The sequence below is a fragment of the Mizuhopecten yessoensis genome, unplaced genomic scaffold, assembly GCF_002113885.1.
Source record: "Mizuhopecten yessoensis strain PY_sf001 unplaced genomic scaffold, ASM211388v2 scaffold1391, whole genome shotgun sequence".
In the NCBI taxonomy this organism is placed as follows: domain Eukaryota; kingdom Metazoa; phylum Mollusca; class Bivalvia; order Pectinida; family Pectinidae; genus Mizuhopecten; species Mizuhopecten yessoensis.
Window position 1 is genome coordinate 171274 of NW_018404023.1, and position 27434 is coordinate 198707.

At 36.9% G+C, this 27434-nt stretch overlaps 1 protein-coding gene across 2 annotated transcripts in view; it reads right to left on the reverse strand.

Moving 5' to 3' along the window:
- LOC110461211 (tetratricopeptide repeat protein 28-like) overlaps positions 1-27434 on the reverse strand; it is a 133601-nt gene that overhangs the window by 37072 nt on the left and 69095 nt on the right. Inside the window, exon 1 of one of the 2 annotated variants that reach the window (XM_021514595.1) lies at positions 20424-21643. The exons of the other annotated variant lie outside the window; for it this stretch is intronic. Coding sequence (XP_021370270.1) covers positions 20424-20489 — 66 coding nt within the window. The 5' untranslated portion in view covers positions 20490-21643. Of the gene's footprint in view, positions 1-20423; positions 21644-27434 lie in introns of those variants that run through there. 2 annotated transcript variants of the gene reach the window in all.

The following is a 27434-nucleotide window of genomic DNA, read 5'->3' on the forward strand; positions in this document are numbered from 1 at the left end:
CTCCAACACTCAATCACAAAGGTCAAAAGGTAATCAATGATTCAGTTGCATGATGGGTATGCTGAATCCATCCCATAATAATTCTTGATCAGTAGTAGTATCTCGGGCCTGTTCCTGTTTGAGCAGCAATATGGCCGTCCTCAACAATCAGAATAGACAGATGTTACATGAACAATGCATTAGTTTATCAGATAATTGAAAGTTTTCCTATACGATGTTTAGATCCACTGTCTTATCTATCGGTTAGGATCATAAATCAAAAACTATCGAAGATAGTTCAGCTTCTATGGCAAATGTCCAAACTGTACAAGCTTTCAAGTGACCTTGATATCGTTGAACTTGATCATTTCGAAACATTTGAATTGAGATCATAAAATATCATTGCCAAATTTGGAATAAGCCTATTTTTATAAAGGAAGAATTTGGACAGAAATGTACGATAACCCCAGGTGTGTTATGTGTGAATTTTGGAAAACATCCCAATAAAGCATTTTGTTCCATTGAAAACGGTATGATCTGTGTAATGTGTTATCAAAACATAGGCAGGTGATCAGCTCTACGGAGAACAATATTTTTTCATTTTGCTAGGTTGGTGAAAAATAAGTTGAACCAGGGTTAATTTACCGAAGAGGTGACACAGTTCATTTGCCTACAGATAGTATTTACAGCCAATAACACCGTTCCAGACAACCCATACACCTTTTTATTTCTCTAATAATCAATGCAAACAAACACTTCACCTTTATTCAAGATTCCAAACTTTTAAAATAAACTATAATTTAGTTGTAAACTGTAGAAGACACAAAACTAAAAGGCCAGATTATATCAGATTGATCGTGCTTACAAGATAGCACTCGAACTGACCTATCTTAACGGCCAATGACGAACAGTTACACCAAACTTTCCAATAACATGGCTTAAACTGATTGTGTGAAGTTTAAAAGTAGTCACCCCACAGCAATACCATTAATGGGATCGGCATTACAAGGACTTTAATCGCCAGATCTGGTCACTTTGGGCACTGGTCTATCATGCAGTAAAGGCGGCCCTTTAAAGTACTGCCGAAAACACTGTGAGAGCGTTCCAATGTTGACTTTCCTTGTATCAACTCTGTACTCTGGTTTATATCGAGGTTTTTACGTCCGTATAGTCAAAATACCACAGTACGATTTACGTCAATTCCTTACAGAGTTCGAATTTTTATTATTATGTTATGGGTAAACAGCCACAGTTGACTTTGACGTCGTTTCCTCCGATTAAATCCATGTTATACATACTGTTTGGCCTGCTATTTAATACTTCAATAGACTTGGCAAGTAAACTTCAGGCATTGAAACCTTGAAATTGAAATAATACAGATTTTGAATCATTATAATTTTTACGGGATTAAAAGCTCTCTGTTTTCCGCATCTGCGACAAAGATGGCTTACGCTGCAGACATACACCCATTATCATAATAGCTCTATGCTGAATGGTTTGTAATCAAGAACACCTGCTTTTTTCGATTTTAATGAGAAAATACCTGGATCATTACAGAAATGAGACAAGCTGGCATCAAATGTTGGCTGTAATAGTGGATGGAATAAAACCCACTCTGTGACCGTCATTATGTTGAAATACTATATCAGCTAGCTTACGCAAATTTCCTCCTCATGGACGCTCATGCAACCGTTCACCTAATGGAAACCAAAGAATGAGGACCAGCTCATCTTGATATCAATGCAACGAGCACACGTCTCACACAAGTAGCTAACAACACACACAGGATCTTAACAAATGATTTTGAGAAATAAATGCCGTTTGTGCATGCCTGTTAAAGATCAGTTATGAGCAACAGAATGAACAATTAGTAATTGGCACGTTGGATGTCTGAGATACATAGCCTTTTAGAGGTTGAGATGAGGTCATTTGTCTGTTTTAAATGTACAAACTTTGACTAGACAGTTTTCTTTTTTCTCCTGATTACATGACAAAGTGTGCTGTCGACTATGATCGAGACGCAGCTGGTAGAATATACTGTATACTGGGAAATTCTCGCTGCAGTTTAATTTTCGCCTTTTTCGCCCTCCGTAATGAGGGTGAATTTATCATTGAATGACAACATTGCATGTGTAGGCTAGAAACTCAGATGTATGTGTGTGTTGACATGTACGACACACAAACATGTGTCCCTCTGAGGACTACCCGTGCTGGATTGGGAAGGTAGCTGAGCGAGCTCTATAATGAAGTTATTAGCCTATGATGTGCTACAGTAGATAACTCTGTGATAGGATAATTACAGGACTGCTGATCACAAGTATGTAAATGGGTATGACTTTTGAGTACCCAGCATGACTTTTAAGTAGGGACCACTAGTCACAATTACCCTCTATTGTCATATGATTAATAGATAGCACCTGTTATCCCCTACACCTCCTTAAGTCTTCCCTTAACTCCTGGCATCCCATATGTTACCTGATGACACCCCCTCCCCCCTTCCTCATCCCCTTCAATCATCTTGATATCCTCTAGTCCTTTCCAGCTGTTCCTCATCCCCCTACACTACCTAAAGTCCTTCGCCCTCCTTCCAACCTATTTGCCTACCGATGACACTTTTTCCTCCAATATCCTTCCCTGTACCTTTCCATGCCTTCCTCATCCCCATACACTTCCTAAAGAATTTCCCCCTTCACTCATCCTATATGTCTCCCTCCCTCCCCCAACAATCCACCATATCTATCTCTCTGTCCCCTGTACTTTCCAATGCCACCTTCACCCCTTAAACCTTCTAAAGTCCTCCCTCCCCCTCACCTCCTCCCCATTCTTTCTCAACCCCCATTTCCCTACATCAATTTTGATGTCCCCTGCACCTTCCCTCGCCTCCCTCATCCTCCCTCCCCCAATCCCCCAACCCAAACCAATCCCACTATATGCATCTCTATATTCCCTTCTCCTTCCTAGCCACCTTCATCCTATACATCCCTATGTTCTCCCCACGTAAATTCCCTATCTCTCCCCTTCATCCCTACATTTCCTGATACCCCTAACACCTCCCAGTGGACCTCCTGATGTCCCCCCTTAACCTGAAGGTGACGTCAGCTGATAGGCCGTAAATGATGACCGGTGAACCCTTAAATTGACAAAGAGGAATTGTAGGCGTTATCTAATTGCTACATAGTTGATGTCCTCAGCCCCTAATGACGGTAATTATCATGTTTTTGAAACGAAATTTCAAACCATCGAAAAGATGTTAAGTGTATATTTTCCTTTCATGGCTACTTGTTTGTGACAAATTATGTTTCTGAAGCTTCCCCGAGCACTGACAAAAAAACTCAAAATCTTATAAACCCACTCTACTAGAACCTGAGGTACATCACAAGTAAACAAAATTACTTGTATACAACATACAAAGTCCCCATTTACAAAATTTTAATGCAATATATCAATTTCCCATATATATATAGATATATATATACCTTGTCTAAATTCAATTCACATGCCCTAGTTACATAAATTTTGTAGTTTAATGCATGCACTATTGGAGTTAAGGAAAACTCCAAAGTTGAGGATATTTTCAGTAATGCTTTTCTATGGAAAGGACATTGGGAATTTCTTTAAACCTGGAGCAATTTTCCCTATATAGTCAACATCTCCATTAAAAGATCACTTGTGTAAAGAGACAGCTTTTTAATGTGTTGCCAATTGTAGTTTAGGAGACCACCTGTATTAGGAGACCACCTGTGTTAAGAGACCACCTGTGTTAAGAGACCACTTATAATGTTTGTATTGAAGTGATTTCATTGTGGAATGAGACTGTATTAAGAGGTTACCTGTATTAAGAAACCACCTTTAATGGGTTGCCCATTGTAGTTATTTCATAGTAAATTGAACTTGTATTAACAGGTCACCTGTGTTAAGGGCCACTTTTTTGGACTTCTTTACAAAACCCCAATATACCCTTATCCCTATGTTTGGTCAGCATTTTTTTTTTTTTTCTCAATTTGAATTCTGTCGATGTCCTATTTATTCTACAGTGGTTTCAAATTCGTCAAAACAGTACATGTCGGAGGGAGCCATCATTTAGACAGCCAGCTTCTCTCCACCATCGCACAAACGGATACATGTGCTTCCTGATAAATAATTTACAGCATCGAATTCCATGTTTATTTACCCAAACACATGTTACATGTTAAAGGTATTTGCTGGCAAATCATCTACCATCTGGAAATCTTTATTAGCCAGACTCCCAGCAAGATCTGCAGGGTTATAAATAACGGAATTTTATTATTTCAATATCTACTGGAAACCCACAAAGGGGTTTTATGGGGAATTTAAAGTACTCTCAGCAATTCTGCATTTAATGCTAGTTTAATTAACGTCCTTTACCACAAACCCACAACTACTGTTGTAAAAAAAAAACAGGCTTATTTCATTATTGCTGTGTTTCCTTATCTCAAATGTACACCATTTTGTAATATTTTTATTACCACAATGTATTATATTCACGACCAGTTGATTACATCAGTTTAATTAATTACTCATTATAAAACATGCTAGAACAGTTTTTACGATCCGCACACAATAAACTAGGACACATCTATTTAAATTATCTTACAATCTTTTTACATTAAGATACTTTTTTTTTAAGTCACAGATAGTTGGCATATGAATCATTTTTACAATTAAACACTTTAGTTTTTTTGTTTCCATTATGCCCTGGCTATGAATCAATTTTGTTGCTTCTTTGGCAAGGTAACGAGTTTTCGCTGTAAGTGTGTGTCGGTCTCATAAAATAATATTTCACTGCTAATACCTGTACAGGTAAAACAATCTACCTTAAATTCAGGTTAGAATGTTACAGGTAATATTTGCAGTACACCACCTGTTCAGTATAACATTACTTATTACCTAAATGATATAAGATACCTTCACAACACATGAAATACCTGTACAGGTGTATATTAGAATTGATGCATTGCAGACCTGTATATGGTCTCTCATCAAATTTACACCTGAAATGCTAACGGGCAATTTACCTGTTAGAAAAATGAATCTCATCAGTAACCTTTACAGTCCAGGTAACTAGGTGATGTTCTATACAGAGAAAACTATTAAGGGGCCCCAAGGATTTAACAGTGCAATGAAATGTGGAGTTCACATCTATGTAATGTGCGTTATTAATCTGTTTGTAATTTGTAAAGTCGGCATAAAGTGTTAAAAGTTCACGTGAACTTTACGTGAAATGTCAATATCCCTCGTAACTTGCAAATTGCAGAAGCAATCCATCTTGTGTGCGAAAAGGTAGAAAATCAATATCTGTTAGAGAAAAAGTTTGAAATGGTTGAGATACTAGCAAAATTCAGAGTGCAAACTATTGTGGTAATCATACAACAATACAGAAATGTTTATGCACATTATTTGAGCACCTGCTAGTTGTTGTATTCAAATTTTTTTCCAGGAAGAAATTTATTTAGTCTTAGTATGTCACTATCAAATAAATATTCAGGAAAACAAATTCTGATGATATGTTTTCCTCCAATGAAATCAAAAGCAGAAAATTTAGTATTCATCTAGGGCCACCACGACCCATTGTTTCATTATAATCAGACCGTGGAACTTGATTTAAAAACAACAGTGTTATTTGATGCACACTGGGTCATATAGATGTCAGCCCCCCTGTAGCTTGTGTAAACGTATACCAGCTAATAACACATACACACAAGCATGCTTTGTCCTTAACCTGGCTTTTTTCATTCACAAACCTTAATATACGAGATGCTGGGTGGCGGTTTGAGAAGTTCCATCGACATACCATAGAGACGCATCATTGTGATATGCTATAAGGTATACAGACAATGTGGAGAAAACATGACCACAAAATCAGAGTTAGGAATTCGGAGAAGCAGATGTAACAGTTACGCAGCATCAGTCGAGGCTATCAGACACCTAAGGCACACTCTCCAGTGAGGAACTTTAGGAAACGCCTTCAACTCATACACGCTGCAGTAATCACATTATCAAGAGTTCCTTAATAAGTCTCTACGAAAACATCAGTGGAAATTCAAGACTGCACTGGTCGCAACAACGACTATGACGCAACATGACTAAACCCTGAGAAATGTCACATCAGTCAGCTTTTTAGTTCTTGAAACAAATGTAGCAGGTTCGGGAAGAGAAAGGCTTGCTGCATCCCACTGTATATCATTATAAGAGGCAACCAATCAGAATGTGCCAATGCAGATATTTGAGGGTTTTCTTCTCTGTCTTATGCTTACGTCCCGGGACACTGAAGATGTAAAACTTGGAATTTATATCTTTTGTTTTCCTACTTTTCTATTATTTTTAAGACTTACTTTAGCCTTTTTCAACAAATTTTATTTCATTATCAATCTGATAAATCACATTTCGTTTTATAACATATCTGACCAATCAAATTTCTTTTAACATCAGATCTGACCAATCAAATTTCTTTTCACATCAGACATGATCAATCAAATCTCTGCTTACAACAGATCTGGACAAACATTTTAAATCCACATCAGATCGTATAATCTTTTTTTTTAAGTTAACTTTGTGCACTAATAATATTCTATTAGCTACCATATATCTATTAGGGACGGAATAGGAATGGCAAACCAGTCCATGTTTTACATCAGGCCAGTCAAACACAGACAGATACCGGTGCAGACTGATGAGTCAAAGGATTGGAGAACTGCATTAACGTGACGACAACAATTTCAGTCTTACCTCTCTACGATACGGCCTAGTCCACGCCTTGATAACAACATCAAAGGGGAGATCACCTACCTATCTGGGTGACGACATACCTAATCAATCCGTTAAAGACTCGTCTTTAATGCTACCACTTTTGAAATAAACACCATCAAAATTAACCCGACAGAAAAGTTTGCCTTACAAAAAGATATGGAACTCTTTTAGGTTGAAGGGGTGTTTTGGTGTACTTAATTGTTCACAAAGAATATTGTAGATTGGCAGTCTTGTGTAGCCTATTTTCTTGGGTTTTATGAACTGTTATTACGAGAGCGTTCCTAAAACTTGACAATTGGAAACAAATCCGTTTCAAGACTTTTTTTCTTCTTTTTCCCCCCCAAACATTTTTCTTCCTCAGCACATTTAGGATACACGCAGCCGGGATTGGGGTGCCCGAGGATCAACACCTTCACAATCCTGTGTCTCCATGTCAGACTTATGTGATAATGTAAGTTGTGTCTATTGCATAAAAGGATTTAAAATCAACATTTAGATCTCAATTTTTTTTGTGAGATCACTCGTATATATTCACCTTATAAATTGATTTAACATTTTTTTTTTTACAAAGAGACATGTAAAAAGATGTGTAGTATTTTTTATTGTTTGAAAAATATGACAAGGCATTCATTGACTTCAAAACTGAAATAATTATGTTGAACCGAAAAATTCCAAATTTACACCTACTTACACGACAAAACTAATTAGTCTCATTTTGTTCTGTATATTCACACAGATCAACAGAGCGATAACTCCGAACAATTTCCCTGTCACCAGACATCAAATCACATGCAGAAATTCAAAAGAACTTCATAACTAAATTGTCTTAATTACAATTTTTCTGGCTAGAGTTTACAATGAAAACAAAAAGAAATGAAAATCTCGACTCACTCTGACATGCAAATGTAGGCATTTTTTCGTATAATCAGTCAATTACGCCCAGAGACTGATGGTAGAGAACATTCGATACTCTTGTGGACATGTGCCTTGACCGTCCTTGGATTTTAACATCTGGTCGTACAAGTGCTTGTGGTTCTAGAGCTCCACAGTTTTACCTGTACCTGTTTTACCTGTGTTTGTTGTTGGATGCTTTACCTGTACCATGTTTACCTGTGTTTGTTGTTGCCTCTTTACCTGTAGTGTGTTTACCTGTAGTGTGTTTACCTAGCTGTGACTGATCATTAGTTGATGTTTTTACCTGTAGCATGTTTACTTGTGTTTGTTAGTTGTTTTTTTGTTACCTGTAGCATGTTTACCTGTGTTTGTTAGTTGTGTTTTGTTACCTGTAGCATGTTTACTTGTGTTTGTTAGTTGTGTTTTGTTACCTGTAGCATGTTTTCCTGTGTTTGTTAGTTGTGTTTTTTTACCTGTAGCATGTTTACCTGTGTTTGTTAGTTGTGTTGTTACCTGTAGCATGTTTACCTGTGTTTGTTAGTAGTGTTGTACCGTGTAGCATGTTTACCTGTGTGTGTTAGTTGTGTTTTGTTACCTGTAGCATGTTTACCTGTGTTTGTTAGATGTGTTTTGATACCTGTAGCATGTTTACCTGTGTGTGTTAGTTGTGTTTTGTTACCTGTAGCATGTTTACCTGTGGCTCGGTAGTTGATGTTTTACCTGTAGCATGTTTACCTGTGTTTGTTCGTTGTGTTTTGTTACCTGTAGCATGTTTACCTGTGTGTGTTAGTTGTTTTTTGTTACCTGTAGCATGTTTTCCTGTGTTTGTTAGTTGTGTTTTTTTACCTGTAGCATGTTTACCTGTGTTTGTTAGTTGTGTTGTTACCTGTAGCATGTTTACCTGTGTTTGTTCGTTGTGTTTTGTTACCTGTAGCATGTTTACCTGTGGCTCGTTAGTTGATGTTTTACCTGTAGCATGTTTACCTGTGCTCCTGCTCGTTAGCGGATGCCTTACCTACTCTCAATGTAATCACAAAACACGCCCTCCTCTCCCGATATTGACATAAACCTTCTCACTTTCTTATTTTTTCGAATTTATTGCATCCATTACAATGCATTCTCACCTTTCGCACAGGTGTTTTACAGATTTTCAGAATTTATAGAATGAAACTTATGGTTCTCTACACATCTGCAAGACGTATTGTGTTACAACACAAACGATAAGGTCGGGAAAATATTCAAATAAAAAATTCTACATTCATCTAATAAAACACTTCTTAGTGAGGTGACTTTTTTGTGTATTGAGAAATGGTCCGATTCTAAATTCATTACTGTTACGAAGTATTTCTTTCTTCATGAAATCAGACCATGCTGTGTTACACACAAAATAACGTGAAAGCTAGGGAGACGACATTGTGTAATTATAAATAAATATAATTCTTATCTAGACCACACAACAATTTTCGTTAATGAGAAATAAACACATTCGTATCATGTTTTTGCCAATACGTGTAGATTTTTCTATTCGATACGGCATTATACATGTTGTATGCATATTTTCCGATATAGTGAAAACCTTCTTGTTACATGGCCACATGTGGGATACCACAAAATGGTATTTAATGAAGAAGACTGCAGATGCTAATAACCTGATACCTAACGATACACTTGAATTTTGGACCAAGTACTGGTATTCAAATTATAAGCTAGATCACGATAGTAAACTGACAGTAATGCAATGCATTATGGTAAATATTTAAAAAAAAAAGAAATGTTGAGATATAAATCGTTTCCAGTATGGTAAACCTTCTAAGAAATGATCAGATTTAAAATCAAAATTAAGTCTCATTACTAAAAATCTCAATTATATATATATATATAATTTAATTCATATAATTTTCATGTATCTAAACCTGAAAAATAAAATTCTACAAAATGAATATTGATATTTTTAGCTATCAAAATACCAGAAACTCTACTGTAACAGATATTTCAACATCAAATAGCACTAAATTTCCTGCTTATGATTTTTTTTGTTTGGAAAACCTGACAGGAAAATGAAATCCATAAGGACATATGAATCGTGCAATGTGTTTCCTATGAGGGGCAAATGGAATAATGAGAGTGTTTATTTGATAGCCGTATCTTTTGATAGGAGCCACGTGGTGCTAACCTACTCAGCATGTTGTTTATTACACTTAACATTGTGTTATATGTATAAATGGATTCAAAAATAGTCCTACATGCTCACATACAGGACATTATTGTTAATAGCTTTACACCATGAAATGTCGGACTTTTACCGATCGCCGTTTCCTCTCCTCAGGCAGCGGAATCGGTCTTCAGGAATTTTAAGGAATGTTATTGAACACGTGTGATAGAGAAGTTTGGAGTATAACTTTCATTTTTGGCATTCCTACAAAGTCAAACAACAGTGTGAGATATGTCTTCTGTTACATGAATCACTAAACCTATATATACCATTATGGTATAGTATTTGTAAATTAATAACATTTTTTAAGTGTGAGAATTCATATTTTATTAGCGAAATGGTTTACATTACTTCGACCCATAGTTGTGCAAACCCTAGCAAAGAAATAATTCAAACTCTATCACAGAAATTCAAGCCAAACACAAGAAACCCAGTTCCTAACAGAAACCATACAGAAACCTTTCAACAGAAACCAATACCAAGAGAAAACATGACCCTATTACACTAGAAGCTGTAGACCCAACCTCAGAAACTCAGACCAACAGAAATCAAGACCCTACAATAGAAACCCAGACTTTTGAACAGAAACCAAGATTCTACCACAGAATCAAATACTCTACGACAGAAACCAATACCCTAGCACAGAATCAAATACTCTACCAAAGAAACCACACTTGACCACAGAAATGGCAGACCCGATCCGAGCTGCAATGTTTTAGACTGTTGAATTGTGTCGGATCCTTACACCCTCTTGGCTGCGTTATGCTAATCTCCTTTAGACCAGCCCAATCTTTAAATCCCATAAAGGTTGATTGAGGAAAACAAACAAACAAACAGGCATATACAAACAAGTCCCCAAAAGTAAATAATTGCTTACAGGTTAAAATGGCACCCAGAGAAGCCATCTTGTCTCTACCAAAATCCTACCTTTATATTTTTACATTCAACAAAGTTAAATTCTTCTGATATAGCAGGGCTATATCAACTATTAATTGAGTGCTTAATGTTTGGGAATGTCACTTTGAAGCCCATAAATCTCGGTCATTTCAATGCTTGTATCAATCTGAAATTAACATTAAGCAGAATGTTATTTGGTTCTGTCAGACTGGACACAATGGTATCAATCGTATAAGCTTTAAAATATAGACCTCATTACCTTTTAAACTGACATTAGGCAAACCTTTAGGGGGAATTTCATTAGATAGAATCAAAGCTCTTTCAACCCTAGGATAGCTGGTAGGTAAATAACTTTTACGTTAGCAATAAAGATTTTTCTATTTGTAAAATGGGAACAAGTCATATAACGGTGACAAATATTGTCGAAGAATTAAGGTTAACCTTCAAAATTAATGAAACATATAAACCGCTGAGTCGTTTCTGATTGAGCGATATATTATGTCTTATTTAAATGCTTAGCTTTCTGCATTTTGTATAGAACGGAAAATAAAGATTTGTCAACTTGACTTGCATCATGATGTTTCTGAATACCAACAAACATTAATAAAACGTAGTCAACTGGCAGATTCTGTAACATTTATGGTTATTTATTTAGGATGGCAAGAATGTTGCTATGCATTATGACCAGATATCAAAACATCAATATTTGGTCATACTAGACATGGGACTTTGCGAGGTTGACAGGAATACTTGTAGAGAGTATCATATATATTACAATGTAGACCTTTTCTACATGTAGAAAAAAAATACAACAGAAAATGAAATCCTGCAACGTCCGCTAGTGGATGTTCAGTGAAGTTCTGCGAACCACAGACGGGCAGTTCAAGGATTCCTAAATAGAATTCACTACTCCGGCCATAAGTTTGGTTTGTTTGTGTTTTATGTCCTATTAGCAGCTAGGTTCATTGAAGGACGTGCCAGGTTTCCGGAGTTGGAGGAAAGCCGGAGTTCCCGGAGAAAAAACATCGACCTACGTCCACAGTACCTGGCGACTTACCCCACATGGGCCTCGAACATGCGACCCAGTGGTGGAGGGCTAGTGGTAGCAGATTGTCAGACACATTTACCACTTTGCCACTGTGGCCCCTAAGAGTTATCAAAATTAAAAAGAAGAGACGACCAGACAACATCAATTGGGGAGTCTTGGCAAATTAAATCCAGTTAACATGTCTCGGCCCACCAGGTGGGTCGAAATCATAACAAAATTATGAAACACAATGAATATATCTATAAAATCTGTATTACAAAATCAAACTGAAATAAGATTAGAGGGATATCAGTATTGCCAATCAGGTCTACAGGACTTTCTAGTAATCATATACCTTAGACAGGACAATACAGTGAGTAAATGAACAAGTCAAGCTTTCTGTAATTCACACCTAGGTGTACTTTCTAAATATTGATGGCGGCAATTTTCCGCATTTCTGGGCCACGGTACAGTGTGAATAAACACAGCTAGTTAAGTGACGGAGAGGTTTTAGCACTCCGAACAGCTTGTTTGGTGTTACAACAATTCACCTTTAGGTTCATTCAGAATTACTTCAATACTCCTACGAGGCCATCTGTTCCGACAGCTATAACTACGTAGACCTGCATGGCATTGCTTGTTTGACTCGTCCATGTTACAAATGGAAACTCGACATCTATTGAAAAAAAGTTTGCAAGGTATATTAATATCTTATATGAAAGAGAGAGTGGAAATCTTTAAGATCGTAAAATATGTGCCGCTATTGTTACAAAAGAAATCACAAGGCTGTGTAATCCTGTACGCAAGCCTAGCTAAGATTTAACGGTTTAAGGTTGTGTAATACGTAATCCACTTATCCCTGTATAAACTACCACTTTTGTGACTTTAAATGGATCAGCCGGTGATATTCCATTCATACGATTTATAAAACCTTCTATTCCCTACAATCATAAATGGCACATTCCACGAACAAAACACACGGACAGACTATTATTGAAATACGGGGATGTGAAAATTATGTTTTCAAGATCAGTCTAAATCCTTGATTTAGGAAGACTACAAATATATTGAAGAATTACGCAGGTATATAAACCACACCTCACTGTACTTAAATACCCAGGGATAAGGACAGCTACATGTTTCAAATTTACCAATAAGACAATTAAGGTTGTGTTGTTGAAGAATACTTAAGCAAGATTTAAAAAGAAATTCTTTGTGTTATTAACTTACAATTATAATACCTGGTAATTACTGTTAGGATAAACTGACATGAAAATATGTTACACAACATTGATTCTTAAACCTATCGAACAATTGTTGTTGAGCAATTATTTTAAGTAAACATTTGAACAGGACACAATTACAGACCTATTTATTAATATCTGCGAATAAAAAAATCCCATAGAATATGAAAATTTTAAAGGAAAATTTTACGATCGTTCTATCGTTCTATCTGACACATGATGGAGGTCAAGCACCAGGCTGAATAACCACTTCCTGTACATCGACAGATTACTAGAACTTACCTACAGGGCAAACCTTCTGGTAGCCCTGGCAATAAAACTGTACCACTGATAATAAAATATCTATTTTACGATCCCGATAAAAAAACAAACACTTAAGTTGTATGTATGAACTAACTGTTGTGACAATGACGATCGTTCATTATTTTGGACATGAAGTAGAGTGAAACCAGGAATTCCTCAGTTAGGACGAGTACAAATTGACCACTGACCTGAGCTGGACACTGTGGTCTGAGTGACAAAGATGGACAGGACAGATTGGCATAGTCATAAATTACTTGTACACATAATATCTGCGGGTTATTAATTGGCGGAAAACATTAGGTGTGTGGGTGCCAGGACATGTCCCTTCACAGGTGAGCTGTTCGTGCTCCTTAAGACCGGTGCCATCTTACCGATACCTGTCCGGAGTCCTATTAATCACTGATGAACTTGAAAGACATGCCTCATATTCCGGCCATTCTAATGACACTCCCGCTAATGACCATCACTGGACATTGGTCAATTAACAATGTTTGGTAATATGCAGGTGCAAAATACAGGTGTACCACAGGTGAATGTCAACACCTGAAAGAATAGCCTTACCCTGTTAAAGGCGACCAAGACAAATGAGACAAATCTTTGCTTTCGTCTCCAAGCTATTGCAAAATGAAAATTATTTTATCAGACAATTTCTTTGAGCCTTATAATTCCAAATTCAAACCTGGCCCATTTGAGTGGATTGATATGAAGATGTCAAACATATATATCACCAAATAAATAATAATTTTGTCCTATTTTGTTTTAAAATCATACGTGCAATAAACGTGTTTAATGCATGTAAGATAACCCATTAAGTAACATGAGGTGACTTTTCAACTCCTCAATGTCTTGTCATCAGCAATTACAGGTAAATTATTACTCCAGAAATCCTGGCCATGGTTTAGTACCTCCCTAAACATGTATTATGACAGAATTATATGTATGTTAAACTGAACATTACAGACGGCTGAAGAAATACCGTATTTATCCAACAATAAGCCAAGGACGCCAGCACATCTTCTCCAAGTCAAAATAGGGAGGTCAGGCTTCATAAATACAGGTCAATAAAATAGCATTTACTGCATTTCCACTGAGCCGCAATATATATGGGTGGGCTTATTACCAGGCATGGGCTTATTGCTGGGTATGTACAAAAGATTTAACGTCTAGACTTTGTGTGCAAACACAAAACATCCCCCTGCCCGCATAACCTTGGCAATCATTTGTGAACAAATTTATACCACACAATAAAACTCATTTGTCACTAATTTGTTTTTAATTGTGATGGATTCATGTGAGAAAATTCTTAATTGTATTTATTGGGGCTGTGGCGCATTCATTTCTATATACAAAGTGTGCATCATTCCTCTGTGCTCATGAATATTCATACTCATGGCCCCGGACATGTATACTTCTCATGCATGCATGATCACGCAAAAGGTAACTGCCCATTAAGTCAACAAGGCCTTCGATTCACATTCAGGGCTGAATCGCAGTCATAATAAAGTCCTATAAAATTAGTCTCTCATTCGACCAATTTCGATTTCATTTCAGTCAAGATGTATTTTTTATTGGACATCATATATTTAAATAGACACGTCCCTATGGACAAGCTGGCATATAAATAATTGAGGTATTGTATTTTTTGTCACAGTATTGCATTACAAAGCACTCAACAACCCATTCAGGATAAATTGTGGCATCATGTTACCGTTTTGGCAGTGAAAAAAATCTCTCAATTATTAACGATGTCGGATATTGATTATACAATAAACCATATAACAAATGTCGACGGTGCAGCAATTCATATCGCATGTAACTACGCCAAGAAAAGAAGAGAAATTGAAAACCGAAGCCAAAAATAACAACCTGTGTTATGACATATGAATTGGTTTACTTATTAATAGCAGAACTTGATATCTATCCCAGAGAAAATATCACACAAGAGTCCAGCTGCGACACTTGTTTCATAAATGATTACAGGGTCTCCGAACAAGTTTGATTGTCACTGTTCAATAATGAAGTAACTGAAGTGTTTAATTGACTTAGCATTAATATACTGATATTACAAGTAGACATGCTCATGGAGTTATGTCAGAAAAAAGTTTCAAAGTAGCAAGAACATTTGAGATTTCTGTGTAAAATGGCATGAAGAACAAGTCAAATATCTGAAGTGAAAACTGCATTAATTAATAGAGAATCTTCAATCAGTTATTTATTCAGGAATTCAGTATGTTTAACCCTTTCACCCCTGTGTTACTTTAATTAACTCTACCCTGCATTGATCTGGATAAGTCCATTACAGTCTACAGTGGTGAAAGGGTTAGAAAAAAAATATTTGAAATTATTTTTTTAAGCTAAGATCGTCTTAGCCAGGAGAAAGTGTTTTTCTCATACAACACAGTAATAAGCTCAATCTTTACCTCTGTACCTGGGTGGTTGAGAGGGGTGGGTGGGGGTGGGGGTGAGTCAGACCTGAACCCGGCCTAATTAACAAGACAAGACCTTTGTGTCCCTAACCATGGCTACACAAAACACAGCAGATAATGACAGCTTCAACAGGTCAATTAAAATGCTGTCCCTCCATACACCAAGCGATTCCTGCCTGACCTGTTTCAGGTGAACATTCTCATTTGAGAAAAATTTATTTCAAATATACAATGTAACACATGTACATATATCTTTTACTCAGTTTCAATACCCAAATATGTACACAGGCCTCCCAGTTTTAAAGTATTCAGAGGTTTCTGACACCAAACTGTCTATGCCGATGACCAATAACAGCATGAATGGCCGTGGTGTATCTGTTCCTGTCGCGGTAAACATACATTGACCCTTCATCTATGTATCAACTGTCTAAAGTACCTATAGTATATGCTGTCCAACCTGTTGACATTATACACAGAATTAAAGGTATAAAAATAAGTGCCGTATTATACTTGTACCGAAGAAAACATGGACAACAATAGGACTCCGAAATATGTATAGATCAAGCAGTAAATAACAGCGCGGAAACCCAGCGTAACGTAGGAATCAAAGCATGAAACCTAAACGTCCAGGCTATTTCTGACTAACAAACAAACATTCAATAGACCCCAATCAATATGCAAATGAGATGTAATTTATATTCGAGAATGGAAATTAATACATTTTACAGATCAGTTAAATGCACCATTTACGGGAACAAAGGTCTTGTTATTGGGCAGAAAACAGAAACCTTCTACAAGTCGGCGCCGTTATCCGAGACAATGGGTCCTAATTATGAATCACAAAGGGTCTTAGAGTGGTCCTCAGTTATAAAGCACAGCCATATTAGCGCTGAACCCTATTACAACTGTAACGAGCAAATTAACACCTTTATACCTGTACAACGATCCCTAAATCTGACCTATTCACTGGGATGAGACGGCCATTACATGGAACAAAGGCGGAATCCTAATGTGTTTTAATCAATGCTACGGAGACTGACACTTACATTGTAGTGCTTCGTTATAACGTTGGATATGTCAAATAGTTTTCAACTTTATCACACTCAGTGAAGATCTTTTTGAATTTTAACCTATATCGTTCAATTTTCCTACAATACTAACAGGTATACATCCTGGAGATTTATTCTGCAATCATCTTTAGAAACCCAGCTGTAGAAGATACAAGATGCAGCGTCTGGCTTACGTCCCAAGATGAAGTCCTCAAACACTTCTGATTAATCTGGTAACATCAAGCACACATCGATCTCCGTATCAACTCCTATATCATCATATTCAGGAGAAGATGAGGTTGATAGATACAGACAAATTAACAGAACAAACTAATTAATTTCAAATACAAAGACCAGAAATTATGAATGAATCTCTTTGTGCTGTAGCAGTCGATATTGAATCCCGATCGGCATTATTTTGTTCGGACATTGTCAAAGTATAGACATTATAACCACACGAATAGAAAAATACATCTGTCATGTAGTGGTATTGAATGTTTTACGGACGACTTGACAGGGAAAACAAAGGGGAGACAACCCAGAAAGAACCTGTTGGGTAGGATATAGGGGAAGGTCACCGTAACAAAACGATCCGTCAAGTGTTTTTTTCATAGGTAAGCAATGGTATAGATGTCAATTATTTATGATGATATATCGAGCATCTGTATAATGTGACAATTGTCACACCTTTCTGGGCCTCATTCATCAAACCATTTAACTCATTCACCCCTACATATTGAAACTGGACTTGCCCAGTCCTTGCTTTGGTAAGGTTCAAATGTGACTTTAGGGGTGAATGGGTTAAATCTCAACATTAATTCTACGGTCCAAATTTGGGGCAATGCATACTTGCCAACTCTCCCTATTTTTTGAGGAGGGAGACTCCCGATTGTTTACCCTTAACTCATTAACCCCTGAAGACACATTTGAACTCTTCCAATTCAAAGGCTGGAATAGTTTATTATGAAATTTCAGGGGTGAATGAGTTAAATTCAGTAGCTTCAACCAGGAAATTGTGTAAACTATTCCTATATTTTAAGATCTAATGATTTCATCTCAAAGAACAACTCAAAAAATGTTATTTTAAAGGGTTATTAGGTCTCTTGGGAGTATATTCTAAGCATGCAGAATATCCCCCATAGAAATTTCAAAAAGTTGGCAAGTATGACAATGTAATTAAGAATACATCTGTTTCATATAAATCCTGGTTTTACATGAATGGCTATAGTCACAATCCTTAATAAGCCGATGACAAACAATCACCTGTGGCATACTACACAGATGAAAGTCTTTGTTTACAATACCAGGTGGGCAGGTGTACCAATAATAATAATAAATTAATTTGTGTACATCTTTTCTTTGTTTTACACTCAGTAACGATATCAGGTCAAATGAAATTTTAAAGACTGTATCACAATTTTAATGGTATATAGGCCTATATACATACAGCTATATACGATGTTATGTAAACTAACGGGCAATTAATCCCGTGAAATATCGATGACGACACCCAATAACTGTGGTGAGTTTGTATAAGTAATCCCTTTGTCTATGTTACGAGGGGCCCTGTAATACCCCGACACTTGTCTATGATACGAGGGGCTCTCAAGTACCCCATCACTTGTGCCGTCTTACTCCAGGTATTTACAGTACAGATAAAGTGTATCCGATTTCAGACAAACATCCCTCACATGTCTACCTAGGTAATGGAGGGTAAGTATACATGATACAGGTAATACATGATCTATCTCTAAAGCGCGGGACAAACATCCACCCAGACTTAGTTCTAGGTCAAACTTCACAACCAAAGCCTGTTATATTGGACAAACTTTCGGTTCTGATTCCCCAGATTAGTAGTGAAATTGTTTACATCTCTGTGTAACAGTATAAATTCAGGAATTTTTATTCAAATCAGAGTTTTTTCATTCATTCTTATGGAACAACCTCTTTTCATTCGAACAATCAAATGGTCCTTGTACAAAATTAAGACTTATGTATTAAACTTACATTTTGTACACATTGATGTATGGTAAATGTTGAAACGTAAAAAAAAAAATATATCATACAATTTGCATAATTTTTTTTATTTTAAAAACCTATCAACTTAACTTTTTTTCCAAAACTGTAAAATATGAAATGATTTTTTTTAAAGATAGATAACTGAGGTAGTGTATACTTAAGAAAAATCATATTCCCATAAACGTTTAGCCCCTATAAGTGTTACCCAAAAAGGTTACCAGTACACAGATCTAGACATCTGAACTGCACCCGATAGCTGTCGACAGTGACATACATAGGGACCTAAAATTACACCAGATTTAAATAGTAACTACCCCCATACTGAATTACCCTCAACACCAGTTAACTGTACGAGAGTGACAGGTATGGCTCTAACCAGATATGTAGGCCAGGTATGATTCTATTATTATATAATTGTGCAACAAGACCCTAGTTTTGTACCCACATTAAACACAAGTGTGAAAACCCCTCGTATTGATCAGCTGTTTGTAGCTTGTAAGAGAGTATAACTCCGTGCAGTCCTCTTCAAATGTCTGGGAGACTAAGCTGTTTGATAAGTGTGTAGATATATACTCACTATAGTATTACTATACCATATACATACATCAGTTGTATTTACTGGTATTATAGATTGTAACAGCACTACCAATGTTAAGCTAACCATACTTTACGTCTCTACCTATACATATGGACCCTTTCTATACTTCATGTGTCTTAATTAAATCTTTTGATCATCGGTTATTATTTACTGGTATTATAGATTGTAGCAGAACTACCAATGTCCCTATCCGTTAAGCTAACCAAACTTTACGTCTCTATAATCTATACATATGGACCCTTTCTATACTTCATGTGTCTTATCTAAAAATTTTGGTCATCAGTTATTATTTACTGGTATTATAGATTGTAGCAGCACTACCTACGTCCATATATATATATTAAGCTAACCATACTTTAAGCCCCTCCTATACATATATGGACCCTTTCTAAACTTCATGTGTCTTTAGTTCAAACTTACTGGTCTTCTGTTCTGTTGATCATAACAGTACTCCCTATGTCCCTATGCATATACATTAAGCTAACCAGACGTGAGATCCTTACATTTACTTCAGGACACGATCTGTAGTTATTGATTCTTAATTCATACATTGTGCTTGTCAAGAAATTTCTTTCAATTCATAATGGTTCTTAGCCATATTCAGTGCCCTCACCATCCCGATTCCTATATCCATATATTGAATGTTTCAAACCATTCTCCCTAAAGTCACATTTCAACCTTAACAAATCAAAGACTGTGCAAGTCCAGTTTAAATATGTAGGGGTGAATGAATAAAAATTTCAATGTATCTATCCACACAACGATTATATCAGACCTTCCTTGGACTCTATATTCTAATGTTCCTCATCCATACAATAATTTCCTCATCCATAATTCAATGTCAAATATGCATGCTAATAGTCATCTGTTTACATTTCGACGTCCCCATCCATACTCTATATATAGGTACCCATGCATGTTAAACGCATCTTTATCAGTATTTCAATGTCCCTTTCCCCAAATTCCCCCGAGACCCATAACAACAATGATGTGGTACACATTCTTACCTTCCTGAAGAAGAAGCCTCCTCGTTTCTTCTTGTCTTTCGGCTCGCGATAAGACCATTTCATCATATTTCAACTTAAAAGATCGGCTCAACACTTTCTTTTTGAAGGTAATATACGTAAACACAAAATAATTCCGAGATCAATACTCTCCTCCCAAAATTCTCCGTTAAATCCCAGGACAGATATTGCATTCTAATAATGGTTTAGTATCTGTCCTCAGGATTCCAGGTGTGTTTTGCACGAATCCTGGATAACTCGCTTTCAACACACATTTTTCATTTTTGTTTTCTTCAGGTATTTAGTTTTATATTCCATTGTTTAGGGAAGTACTGCTTCATCTGTGGAAACGTCTACTTTCCTCGCACATGACGGTAAGTAGCACACAGGTAAATCACTGTTTTCACATGTTAACGATGTAGTAGGACACGGGTAAGGCTGTTCCAGGTGTGAAAGATCATATTGCCCGGGCAGGTAAGTAATAGATGGTTATCCTCAAAAAAGACCGTTATAAACTTGTCAGGTAAATGAGTAACACAGGTATCGCAGTATATTATTAACACAGGTTGTCCACTAGCCTGACCGAACCAGCCTTGACCACAGAGACACCGCTCCAGCCATACTGGTATATATATATATGCCTGGGTTCTAATTAATTACAAGCAGAAGTATCCTTCCTCCGATCTAGGTAAATATAAACACACACCATGCCTATACACATGGTAGAAAACACCTGAGACAACTACGGAAAGACCAGCCTGCCTGCTCTCTATCCCACTAATGATTAATTGACTGATTTCTTTAACCCAAGATAAAACCAGTGACCTATGACCTCGGTGACTTGTCGGCTGTGTTACCTGTGTGTTACCTGCCAGGTAGAACTAATCCCTCACGGTAATCTGGCCGTTTGTGTCAGGCCGCAGCACCGGCCCAAGGTGTACAGGTAAAAACGGCCTGTGCTATCAGAGTGTGTCGTGTGACGGAAGGATCAGAGACAATCGCACATCAATGGGACACAAATCAACCCTACACAAGCAAGGTGCACACCACATCACAGGCTGAGGCCCCGCAGATAATTGAATGCAGATGAACACACTCAAGATATATATCGCTGATTTCGAGTCTCTACAACTTTGACAGAGAAAAACAATTTCAGCCAGGCACGCGATCCCACTTTTGTTGAGATTTTATAATCACAGGGCAGAAATACAAAGTTTTGACTAATTTCAGCGTTTCCCCCCCGAGACTGGTGTGAGTATAGTAGTATACCCAGGCACCAGAGCCCTGTGGCACCAGATCGTAGTGGCCGCCTACACAGCAGTGATACCCCTCTGCTCAGACACGCTGATACAGCAATAAAACAAAACACACTGATTGGCTAATTGTACCTGTGTACAGGTGCCAACAGGTAGGACATGTATCACCTGGGTTTTCTTGTATCAGGTGAAGTATTCAGCACTAAACTTCCTCTGGGATTCCTTTTTTTGTTTGCAAGACAAAAACTGCCATTTGCGCCTGTGTATCTACGTGTTTGTATAGTGTACCTGTCTGTTTCACACCTGTGTTCATATCGTTAGCAGCCTCTGATGCATCATCTCAACACAGTAACAGGTAAATGTATCTTTTCTATTGTCATAAGACAAAAGAAATATCAACATACCTGTATTTCAAACAAGTAGAAACAAGAACAATTCAAGCCTTAGTAATCACACCTTTGTTGATTTTTTACCTGTCTCGTAAAAAAAAATCTTTTTTTTTTCTTGTAATCAGCCATCAGATCTTTTACGGCTCAACAAAAGACCGATCCGTGCCACTTAGGACCCCTTGAGGAGACAATGGCCACTTAGCCAGCCCCATACATCACTTGTAAACATCTCTACTCTTCAATTAGTGGCCTCTGTACAGGTGAGCACCTAGATTGTCTCCCACTTCAAATGAACACAGATTGAGAGACCACTTCACACATCATTTGTACCTTGATGCAAGAATAGGTTAAAACTGAGTTTCCAATGTTTCATCTCGATATATAATACCATTGCTTACCCTTCAATTAGGGTCATTGGATCCTGTACCTCACTGAGAGGAGTTCTCCTGTTGTAGAGTTGTTGTTGAGACGACACTATTACAGCATTACCCCTTCAGGCTAAAATAATCCAATAATTTATAAATTGATTTCCTTTTCTTCTGTTCTGTTGTCCGTAAGAAAGTTCTATGAAGATTTCATATTTTCTTATTCAGTTGTTAGGTCTTTATTCTGCAACTAAACACACATCTCCGGTTTTTTTGTGTATATATATACATATATAAACATTCACCTGTTCCAATATGTGTGAGAGTGCTATGAAACGCCCATAGACAGTCAATTAACACTACAGAGGTACAAACACCTTGGTGAGCCCGAAGACATGCAGGCTCAGGTGAAACAGGTGTACAGTGTTCCCAGCTCCTTCAGGCTCGGTACCAAGAGGTGATCGACGACATGCAGAGGGTAGTGAAACGGCGTTTAACAAGACGGATCTAACATTGTTGAAAATCAATACATCAAGTTCATGTGTAAAAGAAATTGTCAGTGACTGCACACAGGTATCACAACAGGTATTGGACAGGTAGCGCAGCCCGTCCTGAGTCTATCAATACCCCAGAGTCATGCAGGGTTAACGGATCGTAGCCATCTGAACGATCCGGACATAACAGGCCCTCTCTTGCAGTTTTACCACTGAATTTTAGATTTGGGGGTAAATTTGATACATTGTTAAGATTTTGTACCCCTAGATACTTAGTTACATAAGGCAATTGTTGAAAACTGGGAGTACAACCAACTGTTTCTGGGGTGAAAAACACTCATTTAGGGGTTTCTGGGAACACTGCTCTTCATTCAGGCCAGAAACATTACATATCAGACTTCAGTTCAAGGGAGTGTCATCAGATATTGGTCCTGAGCGCTTCCAAAAAAATCCATCAAGATGTATACATGTACATGTATTCCCAACATATTTGTACAAAATCTCACCAAATATAAGAGCCGTTCACTAGTTCCTACAAAATCTCATGCAATATTTCTTTCAAAATCTCAAAAAAGATATAGATCACTAATGCTGCCTACGATGTCTCAGGATATTGTCTTAACAATGCCTTCAGAATCTCACAATATGTATGCACGTCTCTATCATTTGTAACAAAGTCTCAAGATATTGTCGCAACATTTCCAACAAAATCTCACAAGATGTAGGCCTAAAACTTCTTACAATGTCGTATGAAATAAACATCCTTTAATGTTCCGACTAAATCTCATGAAATATAGGTCACTATAATTACACTTCCTACAATGTCAGGAAATATTGAACTTGAGGACTTCTTACAAATTCACAGGATATAGCTCTTCCATATATGTCCGTTACACTTCCTACAAGGTCTCCGAAGATATTGATCCTATTTTTTCTTACTACAAATCTGGTGTACAGGATTAAAGTCATACCTAATCAATGTTGTTGAAATCTTAAAAAAGAATTTATCTGTTTTCCATTGGCTTTAAAGCAACACAGATCCTGAGATGTGACGATGAAGGTTGATAGGGTCTGACTTCTGTGAGCCTTAATGTAAATTGTATAAGGAACGTTGATAGGAAATCGCTGTTTCTGTCAGAACATGTAGACGGTTCAGGGCCGTAATAATCAAAATATACCAGCTGTGATCTTGTAAGGCCGGCAGAACACAATTATGGATAAGTCATGTCGTTAATATTCTCAGGTAGTCCAGGTCTTAAAACATCTCATACCTGATGTAACGGGTAACAGGTGCTAAATTCGCCTTATCACCTTTAATCAATTAAACTGGAATGAAAATCCGAGATAAATCACCTTATCGTGGAAACGAATAGAAATGCTCACACCTATAGCTATTGATTAAATTATTTAAATCAAACATAAGGTATTGAATCATTTTAAAGTGACACATTGAATGGAGCCCTACCTCAACGATATTTTAATCTCAACTATTTCTGATCAAGTCATTCATAAATTTAATGACAATCTCCGTTAGTCTGATCGACCGAATAAATGTTATACAAATCTTTATACAGCAATTAAAAGTATATTCATTTTTAGAAAAAGAAAATTCTATATTCCTCTTAATTACAGAACAGCATGAATTATCGGTGGATTAAATGGAACTCTCAGGTGGTTTTCTAATTAACAATTTCTAATTAGCACCTAAAGACACCATAGATATTGGTAGATATTGAGAAAGAAACGCTTTGTAGCAACAGAGCTATCACATAATAAACTAAATATTTGATTTTCAATTTCAAATTTGTTTCTATAAACCATAATTTTGTTTTTAAATTTCAAAATTTCATGCTACTAAACTCAGTACCTTAGATTATTTTATTTTTTTGCGAAAAGTTTAAATTTCTGTTTCTTTACTACATTGTTTACTCATACATATGAAAATGTATCAGAATTGGACAAAAATACCTTTCAAACAAATTAGACATTAATATCTAATATGTTAGCTTCATCTTGTATTTTATTTACGGTATGTGCTTTATCTAGAAACATATTAATGTAATATTGAGGAATCTTAAAATAAAATGGATTTTGATGTAGTTGTTAGTACATTATAACCATGGAAACCGCAGTTTGAAGCCGAACGTGTCAGGCACACGTCGATGATAACACCGATATCACTTTACTCTCCATCTTTAGATCACTTAAAACAGTGACCGACCACAGACATCTATGACGTACAACCTTACCGAGGACAAAGATCCCCGAGGACAGGTGAAAACACCTCTTAATGGATCAGGGTGTTATATTTTTTAATGTTCGCAGAGATAAGGTGATGTACCCCGAAGGCTCCAGGTACAAATCTATAGTGTAGGTTTGGACAGGTGCTTCTAGACATCTACACCTCTCCAACCTCTATAGAAATGGTCACAGCAATTATCTTATCACCAGGATACATCAACCCCTCAAAGAACATGAATTAGCACAGCAAACAATTTCAGTATTGTCTGTCAGTGTACTAGTGACAGAGTTTGACATTTGGTAGATATATCTAATGGCCCAGAGCAATCTATCATATATCACGTGGGGCTGGAGTCGGCCCCTTTGTGACCCCTGGGCAGGTTACATCAGGACAGATGTGGTGAAGACAGGTTTGATAACATTACATGTATATTTATACTTCTCCGAGTTTTAAGTGTTTTTATAGGCTCCTAGCACTTAAAACTGTTACCATTTACGTACCAGGGTGTGCACACTTCTTCCCCACATCTGTCTTCATCAGCGGACAAAATGTTTACATCAAAACCATTACGACCGCTTGTAGTTCTATGACAAAACATAAACATTTTTTTCTTGTTTTGATCCGTCTTTACCTAAACACCATCTGGATTAAACATTCTCATGATTCAGATGCACTTCACGGCTTTACACATCTTTCATCTGTTTGCAAATTATCGCTGAACTCGGGGTCAAAAATTACCGACATCTTATGACGTTAATGTCATGTTACTTACATAATAACAAAAATCCCCTATTTAAATCAATCTTTTATCCACTCTCGTCGGAGGAGCAATTATTAAGATGTACGACTTCACTAAAGACCTTTAGTTAATTAAGTACGGTAGAAAAAGTGATCTGATGTTTCAGGTTTTACGAGACACAAAAAGGAATATCATAATTATACTTCACACGAAAATAAAAATGATGGAAAATGTCTTTGTAGTGTAATTAAACGAATTAGCGCTGGTCTTAAGAGGCTGGATGAACCGGGAGACCACAGAGAGCTGCGATGAGGACCACAGGGAGTCTTCTACTAATTAAACCGCTGGAAACTTCTCAGGTTAAAGAGTTTACGGAAGATGAGTTTCACCATATGGTCATTTTCTCAGTTGGAAATATTTGCAAGGTTCAAAGAAATGAAATTGAGTTACATATATATATATCTATAACTATAGTCAGAACAGTAGCGGATAAAAATCTGTGTAATGTAATTAGTGTATGTTCCAAAAAAGAATTCCAGCTGTATAGATAATCATTTCGGAGCCAACAGTTTAAAATCAAATGTCTAAAAGACCTCAACTGCAACCTCGCAGTAAGTTTGTTTTAAAACTCATTCTTCCTCCAACTCCTAGGCCCATATTCAAGAAATATTCATGAAATCGTTCGTTCTCATGCTCAAGCATGGATTCTGTGCTCAAACCAACTTTCTTGTAACTGACACTTAAATCATGTCAAACAATCAAAAAGTCAAACGTAAACATAGAAAACAGTTTTTGGGTTTAAGTCTCTTCAAACTTTTTCCAAATTATTGATAAAATCAGATTTGTTTATCAATTTATAACCCAGAACAAGAAATTTGGCTTGAGCACAAAATCCATGCTTGCAGGCATTGAAACGGTTTTATGAATACGTGCCCTCCCTTTTTTTTTTTAAATTGTGAATGAAACTTATTGTAACATGGACTTCGATATCAAGGAAAGTTTGGTCCAGAAAAAAATTATCAGTTGTAAATCTGTTAATATGATTGATTTGATGAAGTCAGACAACTTTGGAAAAAACGATCCACTCTCCACAGTCGGTTTGTAGGATACATTTGTAGACCCATTATGGTATATGCTATTACAGTATCAACACTGAGGAGCAGAGTTGGTACTAGATAACGTCTAAAAATGACAGAGATCAAAGGCTCTGGGAAGGGGGAGACATCTGGAGTTCTGACTGTGCAGAAAGTTGTAAAAATTTGCTTCCAACACAGCAGTGCAAGTGAAGATTGGTAAATCTGATAGCAGTCATTTAAGCTCCTCAAAATCCCCCTCCCCCTACCACGAACTAATGTACCTATATCCACTGCTGGCAGTCAATTGACACACCTCTAACCCCCACCCCCACTCCACCTAAAAAAAATAAAAAAAATAACACACTCCAACAACTAATATATCTATATATTTATCAACTGATGGTAGAAAGCCATTTGCACTCTCCTAAATCCCCCCTCCCCCTAGTCCCCCCC